The sequence below is a fragment of the Littorina saxatilis genome, linkage group LG2 (assembly GCF_037325665.1).
Source record: "Littorina saxatilis isolate snail1 linkage group LG2, US_GU_Lsax_2.0, whole genome shotgun sequence".
NCBI classification, from domain to species: Eukaryota; Metazoa; Mollusca; class Gastropoda; order Littorinimorpha; family Littorinidae; genus Littorina; species Littorina saxatilis.
This window is the reverse complement of record NC_090246.1, coordinates 66613632-66633299: the sequence shown is the minus strand read 5'-3', so window position 1 is coordinate 66633299 and position 19668 is coordinate 66613632. Positions and strand designations below refer to the sequence as shown.

The 19668-nt window shown below is 41.8% G+C and overlaps 1 protein-coding gene across 1 annotated transcript in view; it reads left to right on the top strand.

Annotated features, from left to right (window-relative positions):
* Nucleotides 1-19668, top strand: part of LOC138959570 (sodium- and chloride-dependent glycine transporter 1-like) — a 43584-nt gene that overhangs the window by 9013 nt on the left and 14903 nt on the right. The window contains exons 2-7 of the mRNA XM_070331106.1: nucleotides 6309-6432; nucleotides 10397-10528; nucleotides 13696-13914; nucleotides 14577-14631; nucleotides 17374-17506; nucleotides 19289-19423. Coding sequence (XP_070187207.1) covers nucleotides 6309-6432; nucleotides 10397-10528; nucleotides 13696-13914; nucleotides 14577-14631; nucleotides 17374-17506; nucleotides 19289-19423 — 798 coding nt within the window. The remainder of the gene's footprint in view (nucleotides 1-6308; nucleotides 6433-10396; nucleotides 10529-13695; nucleotides 13915-14576; nucleotides 14632-17373; nucleotides 17507-19288; nucleotides 19424-19668) is intronic.

The window sequence follows — 19668 nt, the reverse complement described above, 5'->3', positions numbered from 1 at the left end:
CATGTTGGGGTTAGGGCGTATCAGTAAGGCAAACCATAACTTTATTATCTCGACTGAGAAATTTCATTGTTGAGTTAGGTTTAGTAATAGACAGAAGCACAGGAAGTAACAAGAAGATACTGCACGCACATTGTCACGTGATATTTACAAAGTGTATTAAGGAAACGTCAAATAACTAAGTAAAACCTCTGTTTAAAAATAGATATCATAATTTGTTGGAAGTGACTATTCGAGATTGATTGATTGTCACAGATTGTTGTAGGTTTTTTGGGTACGCAACGGGCACTCCTGATATGAATGCTTCGCCATTAAATAATGCTAGCTGCTGTTTAAAACAAAGCACACTTTTTCGATGTGTTTGTTTTTTAACGAGTTGATATTCAGCGTTGTCTTAGGAATGACTCAGAGACGACGCCGGGTCAGTGGTTTCCGGCACACATCTTGGTTGAAATGTTGTTTGTTTGTTTGTTTGTTTTGGTGGTGTTTTTGTTGGTGTGCTGGCTGTGAAAAGTAAGTTTTACCAGTTGTACAAGGGAAACAAGTGGGTAACTATAATGGAAAAGCGTACACTGAAAAGCTAACTTAATGGTAGCCAACGATCACCCCTCCCCAAAACAACCAGTGTCATATCCCGTGCATGTGCCTGAGCTCCTGTCCCTCCCTGACTCAGCCAACAACTTCACCAAACACAAATACCACACCTGAACTAGCTACTGAGTTGCCTGTCAAATAACTGCACTAATCCCGACAACTGTATACAGTGGAACCCCTTTTTGAAGACCTCCAAAAATCTGGGGAAAATCGGGTCTTAAAAAGGTGGGAGCCTTAGAATGGGGGGGAGGGGGGGTTAAATTTACAAAGGCTATTAACAGAAAGTCTGAGAAAAAGGGGTCTTAAGAGGGAGGAAGTCTTAAATTGGGGGGTCTTAAAAGGGGGTTCCACTGTACTCAGAGGTTGCGACAGCTTGTTCAATCATAGAGAAAAAGTGACGAAGGTCCTTCACAAAAGAAACTACACCATCGATGACAGATTAATATTACATGTAGCTATGATATTGAATTACAAGAAAACATGCCTCTTGTCAATGAAATTATATGACCTGTTCTGGTTTGCTCATGGTCTAAAAACTACCATATATGACAGATGACGAGAACTAGCTATATAGCAATTACTCGCGAGAACAAAAATGCCTCATGTCAGTAAATTACGGCTTGTTCTGGTTTCTTATGGTTTAAAAAAACTACTATCTTTGACATATGCAAAGTCCTAGGTATAGTATTCATCTACCAGAACAAAATATCTTATGGCAGCCGTGATACTGAAACTATATGAATTGTTCCAGCTGTTCGTCTACAATCTAGTTGGACACGTCTTGACAGTCATTTGACAGACACTTCAGATTCAGTGGTTTTGTTAAAAAAAATGCTTGCAAATTCAGTTTCTTCTTATTCAAAACTTGTTTCAGTCAAAGTTATTTGTTAGGAGGGGGGGGGGGGGGTTGGGATTCTTTGTTTTTCAGTGAAGCGGAACATTTTAAGTACAGCGGCGACGCAGAAAGCGTTGCTTTATAATACCGGGCTCAGATTTTGACCCGTTTCACATTCCACGCAAGGCAGTACATGTATAAGTAAACACAAATTCTAAAATGTACGGTAATGTTCAGTACAGAATGAACTACACTTCAATTTGAAACTTCCGGATCAAGCCTTGTGGTCCAGTCCAGGCTTGTACATTGTACAAGAGCACCCTTCAGCTTGAACACTGACACACCAACATTCATTGGTCTGGCTATATTCGGTGCAGAGTTGAACATTCTTCTTCTTCTTCGTTTTCGTCTTCGTCTTCGTCTTCGTCTTCGTCCTTGTGCATGCATGTACGTACACACGAAAGGGAATCAGGCACTGTAGCAGGTCTGGGCATAAGTTGATCTGGGAGATCGGACAAATCTCTACCCTTAAACCGGGCGCGGCTGGGATTTGAACACCGAACCTTCGAATTCCACACCGGCGGAAAGCCGACGTCTTAACCACGTGGCCATTGCGCCCCTCGGCTAGAACAGAGATGTATTTAACACACATCTATGGCTAGAACACTGACACGCCAGCATTCAGTGGACTGGTCATGTTCTGTGCACTGTTTGAAATGTTTGTTGAATTAATGCTGTGTCAACATTCAAATTTGTATTTCGCAGAATATTCCAACTTTGCGCAAAAAGCAGCCATGCTGTTGTGTTCACAGTATTGCTATTTTCATTCCGTGTTAAAGCCTGCACATATCTTGATAGGTGAAAATATCTTTCACACGGGAAGGAGTGTATGTTTAATGACAATCTCGGGCCGTGTAGGGCCGTGTAGGGGCGTGTAGGGCCGTGTAGGGGCGTGTAGGGCCGTGTAGGGGCGTGTAGGGCCGTGTAGGGGCGTGTAGGGCCGTGTAGGGCCGTGTAGGGCCGTGTAGGGGCGTGTAGGGCCGTGTAGGGCCGTGTAGGGCCGTGTAGGGCCGTGTAGGGGCGTGTAGGACAAAAAGACAAATTATACAGAAAATCATTTCTTTCAAAAAAGGCAGAGCAAACAAATATCTCGATAAATCAATTTAAAGAAAAGGGTGTAAGTTGTGGAACGTTTTATTATAGGCGCCGGCGTACTGTCATTCCCGCTGACCTGTCCAGACATACCCAACGCTGCAAGAGAACCAGCGCACACAATCCATAGTCTTCCGAGACTCACGGGTGCCTACCAAGGGAGCAGAACAATATTATGCCGAGCATATGGAAAACATATGACATGGCATATGAAAATCATGTGGTAAAACCATAAAGCAGCCATAGTGAAATTGCAAATGGTTTTGAAGTGACTGCCATGTGGCAGAACGTTGCCACATAATTATACTCCCAGGCTCATACTAATTATAAACAAAACGACATATTCACAAGAACTTCGACTTTCCAGTCTTTAAAGTGGACAAACACAATAAACAAAATAAAATAAACCTGATGGTAATTGGTGCTCTGACTTATCTCTGATATGTTGTCGCTCCCAAAATGGACTAAGCAAAATGAGAGTCGGATACTTCATTCCTTGCAACAGCCAATATCTTTCTGACTAACGACATTTCATAACAGTCTTGTCATTTCAGTTTGTCTCCTGGGGAGTAAATAACAATTATAAAAAATGTAGATTAAGGGTAGACTTTGTATCGGTGACGAGCACACAATATCGGATCAAATTTTTAAAAAAAGAATGTGAGGTCACTATTGGGCTATGTATGCGTTGGTGTCATGTACGTATGTTTAATGCGAGTTCGGTTGACTGGTTTCGGTAACACAACACGCGTGTTTGTGTACGTGTATACGAAGTTAAAGTTACAACACATGCAGCCTTCCTTTGTACTCAATATAAATGACGATATAATGCACAATTTACATCGATATAGATCATGATTTTGTACCTGGCTACGAAGGCACATAAAACTGAAAACTGGCATTTTTTGCTGTTGCGGTGTTTTTAAAAGTAAATTTGTGTGGACTAATGTAATGCCTCCTCAAACATATCACATTCTTGGCGTACCATAAAAGCCTTTCCAGCGAGACGAACAGAGCGTGGGATTATGTCCCACATTTAGTGCACAAATAGGGGTTTCTAAGGTGTAGCAGTCAACCCTAGATGTAGGTGCAAGTTATCTTTGTGGCCGCTCTTGCCTGGATTGACCTGGTTGAATCTTAACACAGTACTTGCGCCGCGCGCGCGCCTGTGTGTGTGTGACGGTGTGTGTGTGTGTCTGTGTGTGTGTCTGTGTGTATGTGTGTGTCTGTCTCTGTGTGTCTGTGTTTTTTGTGCATGCGTGCGTGCGTGTGTGCGTGTGTGCGTGCGTGCGTGCGTGCGTGCGTGCGTGCGTGCATGTGTGCTTCACTCACCGAGTTGCCTTAAGCATTTGGAGAGAGGGGACTATCAAAGCTCATTCTGCATACTTCGAACCATGTCTGTCCAAGTCGACTTTTTTTTCTTTCGTGAAATAGTATATGTTATTAATTCTAAACTTAAACGTTGGTTGGTTTACAACTAGGCCTTGTGGGCGGTTTCAGAAGATATAATTTGTAAACACTCATAAAATGCCAATTTCATAATACAAGAGATTTTGTTTTTTAAACAATCAAAAGAACGGAAGTTTTACAACTGCAAATTAAGTTCTCTCAATAATTCTAAATCGACGTGAGCGCTAGCTCGATGGCAGTGAGTGCATCTACTGTCTAAGTGTAAGGTCCAGGGTTCGAATCCCAAGCTGCGTTCCAGGTCAACATAAGTGCAGACTGCTTAATGCCTCAACACTCTTCGTATGCACACGCATGCAGATCTTCAATTACGCACGCAGAATATCCCTTGTTGGGGGGGGGGGGGGGGGGTCAGGCGCCTAAAGTAAATTCCGGTGAGTTGAGTGAACTCTATAGAGTATTACACCGACTCTCACCTGGTGCATGAAGGGTATGACCCTCCCGTAATTCAGAGAATGAGGGTACGAAATAATGTATGCGAAATCACGTTAATGATGTACGCGGCGACTTAACTGTTGTTTTTGCTGACGCACATTATGCACAGCTTAACAAATTGTAGTCGCACCGACCTTGTTCCAACAACAGGGGACAAGCGCATGAGGTAGCAAACTCCATGTGCCGTTGAATGTTTATTTCTTGTTACTCACACACTATGTATTGCCCCCTTACCTTTTTTTATGTTTCACCTTTTCCCCGCCTCTGCTTTCCAGTTACTAGCACACGAAAGGAATAGCATGTCTTTGCAATGGAATGGGACAGCTTTGAAAAGACTGACAAGGTGTTTTGTGAAAAAAAGCTGAGAGGCAATGAATGTTGTTTGTGAATAGGATCAGCCGAAGAAACATGTTTCAGTTTGTATGTGTGCGTGTTATGTGGGATGGGGGGGGGGTGGTTGTTGGGGGGTGAAAGGGGGCGGGGGCAGGGGTGGTCGGTGGGTACGTGTGTGCGTTCATGCATGCATGCTAGCGTTTCTTTCCACTCGATGTGATGCCTTTTTCTTTCCACTCGATGTGATGCCTTTTTCTTTCCACTCGATGTGATGCCTTTTTCTTTCCACTCGATGTGATGCCTTTTTCTTTCCACTCGATGTGATGCCTTTTTCTTTCCACTCGATGTGATACCTTTTTCTTTCCACTTGATGTGATACCTTTTTCTTTCCACTCGATGTGATGCCTTTTTCTTCCACTCGATGTGATGCCTTTTTCTTTCCACTCGATGTGATGCCTTTTTCTTACCACTCGATGTGATACCTTTTTCTTTCCACTCGATGTGATGCCTTTTTCTTTCCACTCGATGTGATGCCTTTTTCTTTCCACTCGATGTGATGCCTTTTTCTTTCCACTCGATGTGATACCTTTTTCTTTCCACTCGATGTGATGCCTTTTTCTTTCCACTCGATGTGATGCCTTTTTCTTTCCACTCGATGTGATGCCTTTTTCTTTCCACTCGATGTGATACCTTTTTCTTTCCACTCGATGTGATGCCTTTTTCTTTCCACTCGATGTGATGCCTTTTTCTTTCCACTCGATGTGATGCCTTTTTCTTTCCACTCGATGTGATGCCTTTTTCTTTCCACTCGATGTGATGCCTTTTTCTTTCCACTCGATGTGATGCCTTTTTCTTCCCACTCGATGTGATGCCTTTTTCTTCCCACTCGATGTGAAGCCTTTTTCTTTCCAAATCATGCACAGCGGGCCTGATCGTTCACTGTGACACTATCGGTGTGTTCACAGCTTGACTCACCTTACAGGAATAAAACTATTCAACATCACTTAATAAAGCCGACAGACTTATATCCGTTAAAAAAAGTCTAATTCGGAAATATTGTAAATGTGCACATACTTGTGAAAATTGCTTGACAAAGGAGAAGTAAATTCAAGGTTGACTGTCTGGAATCTTATTTGTTGAAAGGCACAGTACGATCTGCGTTGTTATCATTCGAAAAACGCGCGCGCGCGCGCGTGTGTGTGTGTGTGTGTGTGTGTGTGTGTGTGTGTGTGTGTGTGTATGCGCGTGTGTGTGTGTGTGTGTATGTGTGTGTTTGTATGCGCGTATGCGTTGTGTGTGTGTGTGTGTGTTTGTATGCGCGTGTGCGTGTGTGTGTGTGTGTGTGTGTGTGTGTGTGTGTTTGTATGCGCGTGTGTGTGTGTACTGATGATGTGTGTTTATGTGCGCTCGTGCTCGCTTCCGTACATGCGTGCATGCGCTTGCTTGTTTGCTTTCAATCTCTATTGACGTCTTAATTAATGTTCAATGATGACAGGAGGAGCCAGAAATACGTGCCAGCTGGGGGAGGCACTTGGAGTTTATCGTCACCTGTATCGGCTTTGCTGTTGGTCTTGGAAATGTGTGGCGATTCCCCTACCTCTGCTTCAGGAATGGAGGAGGTAAGTGTAATTCAATGTGTGCAGAATGTGTCATTAGTTCTTTAAAGTGGTGCTTATTTGAACCCGAAGATGACGTCTAAAGCTTCGTGCGGCCAGCTTCGCGAGGTAGACTTCGATTGTTCGACTTCGTCGAGTTAAGGACAGGCTTTGAACACATGTCCAATACCTCTGCTTCAAGAACAGAGGAGGTATGTGTAGTTCAATGTGTGCAGAACGATCCATGGGTTTGATGAACTTCGATTCATTTACCTTTATTTCATACATGAAGGAAGTATGTGTTACGAACTGTCAGAAGAACGTTTCATGTCTTTTATAAAAACTGACGCGTTTACGATACCAGTGACTCAAGAATGGCGAAGGCATGATCAATTCAGCGTGTAAATCCAAAAACACATAGACTGCTATAAAGTTCAACATTTTAAAACCCAAAACAAGAATGATTAGAAAATGGAACAATTACATTTTGACAAAACAAAACATTCACAAGGACATCGACCCAATGGTCTTTGGGCTATACCAAACAATTAATATGAAACTTATCTAAAAAAAAAGATTTTCGTTCGATCTCTGGCAATTAAGGCGGTGCCGTCAGTCGAAAGAGCTTTTAGGCTTTATCAGAGATCGGACGGAAATTATTATCAGATACATTTTATGGGAATTGTCTGTTTTTCTGTCCACTATAAAGACCATTGGGTCGATTTCCCTGTGACTGTTTTGTTTTGTCAAAATTCCAACGTTCCAATAACTGACAATTCTAGTGGGGTATCTCAATTCAGCGTGTGCAGAAATATTTGTTTCGTGGGCATCATGAAACTAACGCTCCTCCCCTACTGCCCTCCCCTGCTTCAAGACTTGAAGATAAGTTTAACACGGTGCGTGCAGAATATTTAAAATATTTCACGAAACGCATTACCAATTAACTCCGCTTCCAAGGTAGAGGAGGTGTGGGCAATTCAGTGTGAAGAGAATGTTTCATGAATTTAGACGCTCTCACACCCCCCTCCCACCATCTCCTCCTTTACCTCCGGCCCTTACTACAAGAATGTATCGAGGAGGTTTGTCACAGTCTTATCGGATGAATGCATGATGTTTCAAAGATGTGTATTAAACGCATTTCCATTAACTCCGCTTCCAACGTAAAGGAGGTATGTCTAATTCATTTTGAAGAGAATGTTTCATGAATTTAGACGCTCTTTATCCCCCCCCCTCCCCCACCCCAACCTCCTATACCTCCGGTCCCTTCTTCAAGAGTGGAGGAGGTATGTCTTATCCGCGGAGTGCAGGATGTTTCAAGGATGTCGTGAAGAGTAATGGGGCCTGCCATAAGAGCAATGTCCTGGATGTGGGACCATCTCATTCTCACGTCTTTTCACGTTTGTCATTTCAAATCTTGTTGAAAAATCTTCATCTCATCTAAAAATGTCAAAATCTTGTCCATGGGGACGCCTTGGGTAGAGCCGTTTATTAGCTTTAAAATTGTGTACAGCGTACTACCCTGTATTTACGTGTATCCTTCTCATTTGTTCTAAAGCGTATAAGCTAATAGAGCAAATGCACGATAACAATCAAAGTGGACGTCAAAGGAATACCCTCTCTGAAAAGAGAAAGCCAGTATTGCACTGTGTGAACCTTTGTTAACGCCCGTAGATTTGTCTTTGTGCACGTAAAACCAAATGACAGTATACTTCATTATCTGTTAAATCCTTCTCCTTTTGTTATCAAGCTTATGGGCTAAAGGGAGTGCACGATGACCAACCAAATCAAATGTACGTGAAAGAAACGTTCCACAAGAAAGGGCATGCAGAGCTCCATTGTCTACTGATTTGTTGACCCCCGTTTATTTTTGTGGATGTAAAAAGATTAATGACAGTGTACGTCCTGGTATTTGGTTGTATCGTTCTTCTTTTGATCTCAAGTTAAGGACTTAAAGAGAGTGCACGATAAAAAACCAAGTAGACTTCAACAGAATATCCCCCAAAAAGGGCATTGACTAATGCATCGTGGCTTGATTTGTTTACCCCCGTATATAAATGTATGCAGATACAACAAATGACAGATAACTGCTACCCTGTATTTTGCTTTCCCCTATGTCTTCTTTAGGTCTTGGGTTTGTAAGTAGCTGAGGCGGGTGCATAATGCATGATTAACAAACGGTTTGTGTGCTTCCACTGAACATGTACTGAAAATAAAAAAGCTAGTACTGCATTGTGTGTTAATTTGTCGACGCATGTATATGTCTTTATTTAACAAACAAAACCACAAAACAGTGTATGTTTAGTACCACCCATTACTCTGCTCTACCCGCCTGCTCTTGGTCATAGGCGCACGATTTAAAGCGGATGCATACTAGTAATAATGACAAACAAACGGATTGTTTACATAAGCCGGAACAGCATTGCGATTACATGTTTAGACGCACCTTTGCGGTTTGTTAACGAAAGAAAAGTACACTACCTGTTGGCTTTAGGTAGACAGTAGATTTACTTTCTAAGAAACTTACGCAAACGGGGTTGCGTGTCAGTGTAGAGTAGGCATATCGTACATGGTTAGATTGGATGGCAAAAGCTGATATATATATATATATATATATAGAGAGAGAGAGAGAGAGAGAGAGAGAGAGAGAGAGAGAGAGAGAGAGAGAGAGAGAGAGAGAGAGAGAGAGAGAGAGATATGAAGACAGACACAGAGATAGAGATCGAGACACACAAATGTGACACGGCACACACAGAAGAAAAGAGGCCATCTTCGACACAAACATAATAATTATTGAGTACGTCGCGTATGCGAGTCGACCAAGACACGAAAGATATACGACAGGTTTTTATTGCTTAGGTAGGTTTTTAAAGCACCAGTATGACATCCACAAGAGCGATCACTGAATAGGATCGAACCCTTCCGAGTGGAGAGTAACAGAATAATGATGTGCCAACGTACATGTTTTGACGGAGAGTAATATACCTCCCCAATAAACACTAAGAAAAAACCTCTCAACCCCTGAGTAAATACGCAAGGCGGATCAGTAGGCAATAACAGGGGGAAATAAAACAAGCCTTGACTGTTCTTAGCAGTCAGTTTAAGCATGATGTGACTGTTATTATTTACTGGATTTGTCGAGTGTGCGTGATATATATACAGATTCCGCTTGCACGTTATGTTTTTGTCTCCAAGAGTCTGCCTCCTGAGTCCTCTTGTTATCGACATGCATGTTTTATGTTTTATCTGCCCTTGTGTGTGTGTGTGTGTGTGTGTGTGTGTGTGTGTGTGTGTGTGTGAGTGTGTGTGTGCGTGCGTGCCTGCCTGCCTGCGTGCGTGCCTGGCTGCCTGCCTACGTGCATGCGTGCCTGCGTGCGTGTGTAAGTGAAGAAAATGGACCCCCCCCCCACACACACACACACACACATACACACACATACACACAAATACCACAACACTCTTTGACTTAGTTGGCAGCTGACTTATAGATTAAGTTTTCTTGCAAGATGTATTATTTGAGGGAAGTGTGTGTGTGTGTGTGTGTGTGTGTGTGTGTGTGTGTGTGTGTGTGTGTGGATGCGTGTTGGGTTGGGTGGTTGTGCGTGTGCATGTGTCCCGTCTGTGTGACTGTCTGTCGCTCTCTCTCTCTCTCTCTCTCTCTCTCTCTCTCTCTCTCTCTCTCTCTCTCTCTCTCTCTCTCTCTCACTCTCTCTCTCTGTCTCTTACTCTCTCTCTCTCTCTCACTCTCTCTGTCTCTCACTCTCTCTGTGTGTCTCTCTCTCACTCTCTCGTACTCTCTCTCTCTCGATCGCTCTCTCTCTCTCTCTCTCTCTCTCTCTCTCTCTCTCTCTCTCTCTCTCTCTCTCTCTCTCTCTCTCTCTCTCTCTCTCTCTCTCTCTCTTCTCTCTGTGTCTCCCTTCTCTGGATTCTATCTACGTGTGATGGAATGTGTGTCCATTGTTATAATTGATATGTGTGCCTCGTGTTTCAGGCGCATTCCTCATTCCCTACATCATCTGCCTGGTGTTGATGGGGATCCCCTTGTTCTGTCTGGAGATCACCTTTGGTCAGTTTGCCAGCCTGGGACCACTGTCCATATGGTCCGTCAACCCGCTTTTTAAAGGTAAATCATCATCATCATCATCATCATCATCATCATCATCATCATCATCATCATTATTATCATCATCATCATCATCATCATCTTCTTCATCATCTTCATCATCTTCTTCTTCTTCTTCTTCTTCTTCTTCTTCTTCTTCTTCTTCTTCTTCTTCTTCTTCTTCTTCTTCTTCTTCTTCTTCTTCTTCTTCTTCTTCTTCTTCTTCTTCTTCTTCTTCTTCTTCTTCTTCTTCTTCTTCTTCTTCTTCTTCTTCATGTTCAACATCATCTTCTTATTCTTCAGCAGACACCGTGGTGCCACGCCTGTGATAATAGTTTTACTGTGATACATTTTCTCACTGAATGCGCTGATCTGTATGATTTACGAGTGAAGTATTTTGACACCTTTATTTTGAAACATATTTTTACGGAGGCCAGCTCTACAGCTCTCTTTGGATTTTTAAGGGAGTCTGGCCTTTATTTTAAGATTTGAATTTTAAAGATCCTTGACATGGAAACTTGCATTCTCCTAGTAAGGTAATATATTGTACTATGTTGCAAGCCCCTGGAGCAATTTTTTGGTTAGTGCTTTTGTGAACAAGAAACAACTAACAAGTGGCTCTATCCCATCTCCCCCGCCCCCCCCCCCCCTTTCCCTTTCGCGATAACCTTCGTGGTTGAAAACGACGTTAAACACCAAATAAAGAAAGAAAGAAAGATCCTTGACACGTAGGGTTTAACTTTTGTGTTCCCTTCGGGTGAAGTTCCTGACTTTGTTTTTTTTAAATTGGTTTAATTTAAATTTGTGTAATGTTAAACTTGTGGGGTCCTGATTTGGCCTATATGGTCCGGTGGACCCAAAAAGCAACAGCTATCATATCATATCATATTCTTCAGCATCATCATTATCAGCAGCAGCAGCAGAAGCAGCAGAAGCAGCAGCAGCAGAAGCAGCAGCAGCAGCAGCAGCAGTTGGCTAATTTGCATGCACACTGCTCTTTGGTACCTGGAAATTTAAGAAAATATCTATAGTTCTTATCACCTCCATGACTGTTCTTTTCACAGTGTTTATCACAGCTTTTCTTTGACGTGGAATTAGTGTCTCCGCATATGGATTTTCCCATCGCTAGAATTGTAGATCTCCATCTGATATTTCGAAAAACAATGTTTGTTTTCCACTGCCTTTTGTATTTGTGTTGTCACCAATGGAAGTGTGAAGTATTGCAATCCTAACACTAACACTATTATATATATATACAAGACTTAACTTTTTAAAGTAAACAAAAGTAATCAATACCACAAACGCATTATCTAAGGGTAGATATCAATCATTCTCTGCAATGATCTACGCGCGGTAATACATGCGCCTTTTGGGCTTTTCCCATGAGCTGATGTTACACTAAAAATAGAATAGGGAATTCTGGGAAACTGTTCAGTTTTCTAGTACTGCAATCATGCAAACCTTGTTGCATATTTCAGAACTTAAGATTTAAGATGAAGGGAAGCAACCGGTTGAACACGGGCGTCGACAGCGACAATGAGAAGCGAAGAGTACGAGTAAATGATTAAATTGTGACAATACAAATGACTTGCAGTGCCTCACCATCAGGGCCTTGGCTATACGGTAATACCATGGTGGCTTTCGTGGCGATGCACTTGTGATAATACAAATGAATCTTGTCGTGCCTTACCACCAGGCCTTGGCTATACCATGATGGCTCTCGTTTTGATCCACTTGTGACAATACAAATTAATCTTGTCTTGCCTTACCACCAGGCCTTGGCTATACCAATAGGCTCTCGTTTTGATGCACTTGTGATAATACAAATGAATCTTGTCGTGCCTTACCACCAGGCCTTGGTTATACCATGGAGGCTGTCGTGGCGATGCACTTGTGATAATACACATTAATCGTGTCTTGCCTTACCACCAGGCCTTGGCTATACCAATAGGCTCTCGTTTTGATGCACTTGTGATAATACAAATGAATCTTGTCGTGCCTTACCACCAGGCCTTGGTTATACCATGGAGGCTGTCGTGGCGATGCACTTGTGATAATACACATTAATCGTGTCTTGCCTTACCACCAGGCCTTGGCTATACCAATAGGCTCTCGTTTTGATGCACTTGTGACAATACAAAATAATCTTGTCTTGCCTGACCACCAGGCCTTGGCTATACCAATAGGCTCTCGTTTTGATGCACATGTGATAATACAAATGAATCGTGTCTTGCCTTACCACCAGGCCTTGGTTATACCAATAGGCTCTCGTTTTGATGCACATGTGACAATACAAATTAATCTTGTCTTGCCTTACCACCAGGCCTTGGCTATACCAATTGGCTCTCGTTTTGATGCACTTGTGATAATACAAATGAATCTTGTCGTGCCTTACCACCACTTGTGACAATACACATTAATCGTGTCTTGCTTTACCACCAGGCCTTGGCTATACCAATAGTCTCTCGTTTTGATGCGCTTGTGATAATACAAATGAATCTTGTCGTGCCTTACCACCACTTGTGATAATACACATTAATCGTGTCTTGCCTTAGCACCAGGCCTTGGCTATACCAATAGGCTCTCGTTTTGATGCACTTGTGATAATACAAATGAATCTTGTCGTGCCTTACCACCAGGCCTTGGTTATACCATGGAGGCTGTCGTGGCGATGCACTTGTGATAATACACATTAATCGTGTCTTGCCTTACCACCAGGCCTTGGCTATACCAATAGGCTCTCGTTTTGATGCACTTGTGACAATACAAATTAATCTTGTCTTGCCTTACCACCAGGCCTTGGCTATACCATGATGGCTGTCGTGGCGATGCACTTGTGATAATACACATTAATCGTGTCTTGCCTTACCACCAGGCCTTGGCTATACCAATAGGCTCTCGTTTTGATGCACTTGTGACAATACAAATTAATCTTGTCTTGCCTTACCACCAGGCCTTGGCTATACCAATAGGCTCTCGTTTTGATGCACTTGTGATAATACAAATGAATCTTGTCGTGCCTTACCACCAGGCCTTGGTTATACCATGGAGGCTGTCGTGGCGATGCACTTGTGATAATACACATTAATCGTGTCTTGCCTTACCACCAGGCCTTGGCTATACCAATAGGCTCTCGTTTTGATGCACTTGTGACAATACACATGAATCTTGTCTTGCCTTACCACCAGGCCTTGGCTATACCATGATGGCTCTCGTGGCGATCCTGACCATCTACTACAACGTGGTCGTGGCCCAGGCAGTCTACTTCTTCTTCGCCTCCATGCAGAGCACGTTGCCATGGACACAGTGCGGCGAAGACTGGAACACGTGCTACTGTCGTACTGGGGACGAAAACACAACTGACCTTGACCCACTTCGGTGGTTCAACTCTTCGGGACTCAACTGCAGTAGGTTTATTTGTTGTCTTTTTGTTAAAAATGATGAAATTTAGAGCTGTACTAATTTATTTTAAGAATTATGTTCCGTGACTCGACACAGTAGGTTTTGTCGGTTTGTTTGCAACTGGAATACCTTAACCTGTTCAGGACGTAAAATATCGGCTACATTTTTTTTTTAAGTAAAGCTGAGACATGTTTTATTTAAGTTAATTATAAAGAAACCTGATCAAGATTTACTGAAAAAGGTTTATCTACTGTCCGCTGTAATATTCGAAGATTGTCAACAGGAATGCCACCAATACGAGAGCAAAAACACAAAGTAATCGATACTTTTCTTGTAAAAACAGATTTGTAGCGTCCCTCCCCCTAATTGTTTATGATGATCAGTGCTATGAATTTGCATTAAATATGTCTATGTGAGGAATGTTCTATTTTGATATCCAATGAATTTCTCTTCTTCTTCTTCTTCTTCTTCAGTTCCGGGACATCCTGCTTGCTGGCGCGCGCGCAGAGAAAATGTTTTCCTCTTTATCTATACTGCTCTGGCTGCAAAATCCCTCCAGCGGGAGGTGTTTTTAGACAGGCCAGGCACTGGTTTTCCCTTGACTGTCTTCTTCTTCTTTAGATTGAGAATTGCATTTCTTACATTATCTTTTCTGTTCATTTTTCAGCTGGCATAGTTGTCAACGGGAGCAACATCAAAAGCGCGAGCGAGGAGTACTACAAGTGAGTATTGTTATTCAAAACTGTTAACGATTCAGAAAAAAATGACTCTTTAATATACTTAGTATATACTAGATGGTGATCAGTCTGTTAATGAGTTTCTTTAATGCATAAATAAGAACACATTTAGAGAAAGAAAGCCGGGTAGAGTGGACTCGACAGCCCAGCAAGGCAGCTACTCTTGGGGAGGAGGCAACCCTGAGTAAGAACCTCAACCACCGAAGACGGAAGACAGCAGCCAACTTGGCGTGGGGAGAAAATCGGCTGTCTACGCTTCCACGATAATAACATCGAACGCAGAAGAAGAAGAAGAGAAAGAAAGCGGGACATGAGAAAAAGATGGCCCCGATGAGACAGGTTTTTTGGGCTAAAATTGACTTGTACTTTCGCGTGTTTCAAATCTTGGTGAGACACACTGAATAAATATCAGAGAATAAATGGGAAGCAAGTTAATCTGGACTAAGGGACAGAGAACGGAAGTGTGTTTAAATTGAAATTCAACTCAACTACATGTGTATATTCCATGAATAATACCAAAACATTCAAAAACTTTCTGAATGGACATCTGAAGGAACATTAAATATCCCAAAAGCTTATACAGACAGTTACGACATTATGTGATGAATATCAATAATCATAAGGGTATTTATAGGGGCGCAAATCCAAACATAATTCTAAGCGCCTTAAAAAAAATAATCCTAGCATTTTTTTTTTCAACTCAACTCAACTCAACTCAAATTTTATTGGCTTCAATTTTCATAGAAGAATTTGTCTTGCGCTTGGGAGAAAGTAAGAGTATAACATATAAAAACAGCATTCATATCACATTTCATGTATCACACACAGTAATCACTAGTATAAGCCTACAATTATCACATTTGTACCTGTATCATACATGCAAATAAATAGTATCACATTTCCACGTATCACACACAATATATACATTACATAACATACAGCAAGCTTCCATCTCCCGCGCCCCCCCCCCTCCCACACATACATATCCTCGCACGTGCGTCGACTCCATACAAATGACATCACAAATCACAATTTTAATCACAAATAAACAAATTATACAAAATAATTTACATGATGAACAATTGAAAAAATCTATTACTCTCTATTACAACAATAAAATTCGTTGCATGGGCATGAAAGCTCAAGAGTTTAAATACAGACAGATACTACACTATTCGTCATATGCGTTTGAGGGCAGATCTTTCTGATGAGGCCGTTCATCGTGAAACCAATTATATGACTGGAAAGGCCGTTTATTCCCCTAACTTATTCATAAAATAGATTAAGTTTACATGAAGTAACGTTGATACAGTGGAACCTACAACACAGACACCCCCCAAAATCAAATTCGCAAAATCAAGGTTCCCGCTATAAAATCGACAACAAATAAGAACAACTAATTCGAACCATGTTTAGCATGTTATTAGACAGAACAATCACATCGGCACCCAAAACAGTCAATTTTTTTCATATATATCTTGTCTGCCATGGACGCTAAGGCATGCTGAGCGGTGTAGGTGTCAATCCTCTCAGAAGGCATAAAAGGCAGTTGTTGAAGCCGTTTTAGCGGGTAATGCGACAAAAAATGGTACATTTGAGTAACTCGCCAACGCATTGCCTTCACACTTTCGGAGATTGGTGCTAACACGTGTCGTAAAGTAAATACGGAATTTTAAGTCATTTGCGATATTAGTTCTGCTGTTATGCGACATACCAGAAAGAGTTTTAAAAATAAAGATGTACCCTGTCCGATTGAACAACAAAAAATTAAAATTAGCATGCATTTAGAAAAATGAAAGCTTCAATTTACCCTTAAATCTAATACAGTTTCAACAATGGCTGTTCAACAGCGCACTTGTTTAAACTCACACAAAAATTCTTGGAAAATGCTTTTTCAAGAGCCATTGGTCAGTTAAGCGTGTCGGCAGTGAGTTTTGCTAGGCTTATAATTAGGCCGACATTTGCGCTCAAAAACTATTTTCGCGTTGAAATCCTCATACCACCCATGATATGTCTGATAAGATATGTACGTGAAATTTGAGTATGTGGCGCATCTGTCATTGTTCTTGAAGATTTCAACAAATTAAATTAGTCATCAAAAACCTACCGTCAATTTAAGAACTTTTTCTGAAATGAAAAATAACAGCAGACCTAATGTCTCAAATGACTTGAAATTCCGTATTTACTTTACGACACGTGTTAGCACCAATCTCCGAAAGTGTAAAGGCAATGCGTTGGCGAGTTACTCAAATGTACCTTTTTTTGTCTCACTACCCGCTAAAACGGCTTCAAAAACTGCCTTTTATGCCTTCTGAGAGGATTGACACCTACACCGCTCAGCATGCCGTAGCGTCCTTGGTAGACAAGATATGTGAACAAAACTGACTGATTTGGATGCAGATTTGATTGTTCTGTCTAATGACATGCTAAACATGTTTCGTTTTAGCAGTTCTGATTTTTTTGTCAATTTTAACGCGGGAACCTTGATTTTGCGAATTTGATTTTTTTTTTGGGGGGGTCTGTGTTGTAGGTTCCACTGTATCGACACTACATCATGTATACTCAATCTGTTTTCTAAATAAGTTAGAAGAATAAACGGCCTTTCTAGACATATAATTGGTTTTACGATAAACGGCCTCATCAGAAAGATCTGCTCTCAAACGCATGTGTACAGTTTTTTATGACGAGTAGTGTAGAATGTGTGGTGAACCGCCTCTTTCTCTACAGTCACTATGTGCTGGAGAAGACAAGCGGTATCGACGAGCCGGGATCCCTAAAGTGGGACCTGACTCTGTGCAACCTGGCTGCCTGGACCATCATCTGTATTTCCCTCATCAAGGGCGTGTCGTCTTTGGGCAAGGTGAGTGATTAACGACTAATATCCAGGGATTTTCTGCAGTTCGTTCGTATATATCTCTGTTGTCAAGTTCGTGAATGATGCCTGCATTGCGTGTCGTCTTTGGGCAAGGTGAGTGATTAACGACTAATATCCAGGGATTTTCTGCAGTTCGTTCGTATATATCTCTGTTGTCAAGTTCGTGAATGATGCCTGCATTGTGTGCCGTCTTTGGGCAAAGTGAGTGATTAACGATCAATAACCAGCGCCTTAGTGATTTTCTGCAGTTTGTATATCTCTGTTGTTCGTGAATGGTGCCTGCATTGTGTGCCGTCTTTGGGCAAGGTGATTGATTAACGACAAATATCCAGTGCCTAAGGGATATTCTGCAGTTTTTATATCTCTGTTGTTCATGAATGGTGCCTGCAATGTCAACATCTGCTTAAAGGCACAGTAAGCCTCCTGTAAACCATGACAGATACTGTCAGGTTTTTACACACAGTACAAACGCCCTTTCATTTAAACACTCACCGCTTGAGAACATCCTAGGTGCCCTCCGTGAAGAGCGAGCAATTTTCAAAGAATTTATTTTTGCGTGGTTTATCTTACCCCTGAGCCATCGTGAACCCGTGTGATCCAGTTTCCTTTTTTTCACAATGTAGTCGTCAGTTTGTGATTTTAATGCGACTCGCTGTAAGCTTATCTGGAATAGCACGTTATTATGTACCTCTGAATCTAAACGCAACAGACGGCTGCGATTCACACGAACTCTAGCAATGGCTTTTGACTGTTCAGAGGAACTGGCGATAGGCATAACCGTCGTCTGCTACGAGAACCACGACCTTGCGTGACCCTGCTTCCGGGGTTTTCTTTTATCAAACTTTCAAAACTTCGAATTGTACTGATCTTGTCTTGATGAAAAAAGAATTATTTTATGATTTAAGAATGTTTGTGTAACAAGCTGTCAATTTATTATTTAGATTTTAAAAGTTAGGTCTAGCGCCAAAACGCACCACCGTCCCATTGTCTGATCAGACAATACGCAAAATTAATTCTTTGAAAATTGCTCGCTCTTTACGTTGGGCACCTAGGATGTTCTCAAGCGGTGAGTGTTAAACGAAAGGGTGTTTGTACTGTGTGTAAAAGCCTGACAGTATCTGTGATGGTTTACGGGAGGCGTACTGTGCCTTTAAGTAAAATGATGTTCTCCTTTGGCAAGGTAACTGCCTAATTTTTGTCAAGGCATAACTGCGGCCGAGTCTATCATTTGAATCTCCGTCTACAAGGATGTCTCCTTCTATGGCAAGACAACTGATAGAAGATCAATTCTTCACGAATGGTCGATCAGTTATGCGTGACTACATGGTGCCTAGGTCCTTGTCTCAGGCAATTGTGGGGCCATCGCGCCTCTTCGCTCACTCAATGCCCAGACACAGTGTTCTGCCTTAATAGATTGCGGAAGGGTACTGGTAGACTCTACCGGGTGAAAACTCAGTTTTGGTGTTCCATATATTTATTCATGTTACTTTGTTCTTGCATGTCATAATTATACGGTGTAACTGTTCTCAATGCTCCCTTCCGTCAATCTGACCATTCCTCTAATTTCGGAAATGAGGTAGAACATTTTGTCAAGATAAATGTTGTCTTATTAGTGTTTGTTTGTGCACTTAAAAGACCGCTGGGTCGATATATTTGTGAACGTAACGTTTTGTTTTGTCAATAATTAAACGTTCAAACAACTTACCCTTCTTGGTTTTTTGATTCATTCCTCTAATCGTTCTATTCCATGGGGTCTCCATTTTTCAGACACAGTATTTCTTCGCGCTGTTCCCCTACGTCATCCTGACTATTCTTCTCGTCCGAGGCGTGACGCTCGACGGCGCGAGTGACGGAATCCATTTCTACATCACTCCTGAAACCTCCAAACTCACAAAGTCTTCGGTGTGTACTTGTAATGTTAACATTCTATTTTTTTGCTTTACTTGTGTAGTTTTATTCAACTACAAGAACGGGAGAATGTCCGTGATGTGTGATCAGCCGAGGCAGCTCTACTGAAACTGCGTTTGATAAGTTCTTTAGTCGTATGTTTTTGTTGTGATGTTGTAGGCGAATGTGACGCAGTTTATATTGCAAAGGCAAACAAAGTCAAAAAATCAAATCAAATCAAACAAAATCAAACAAAATTT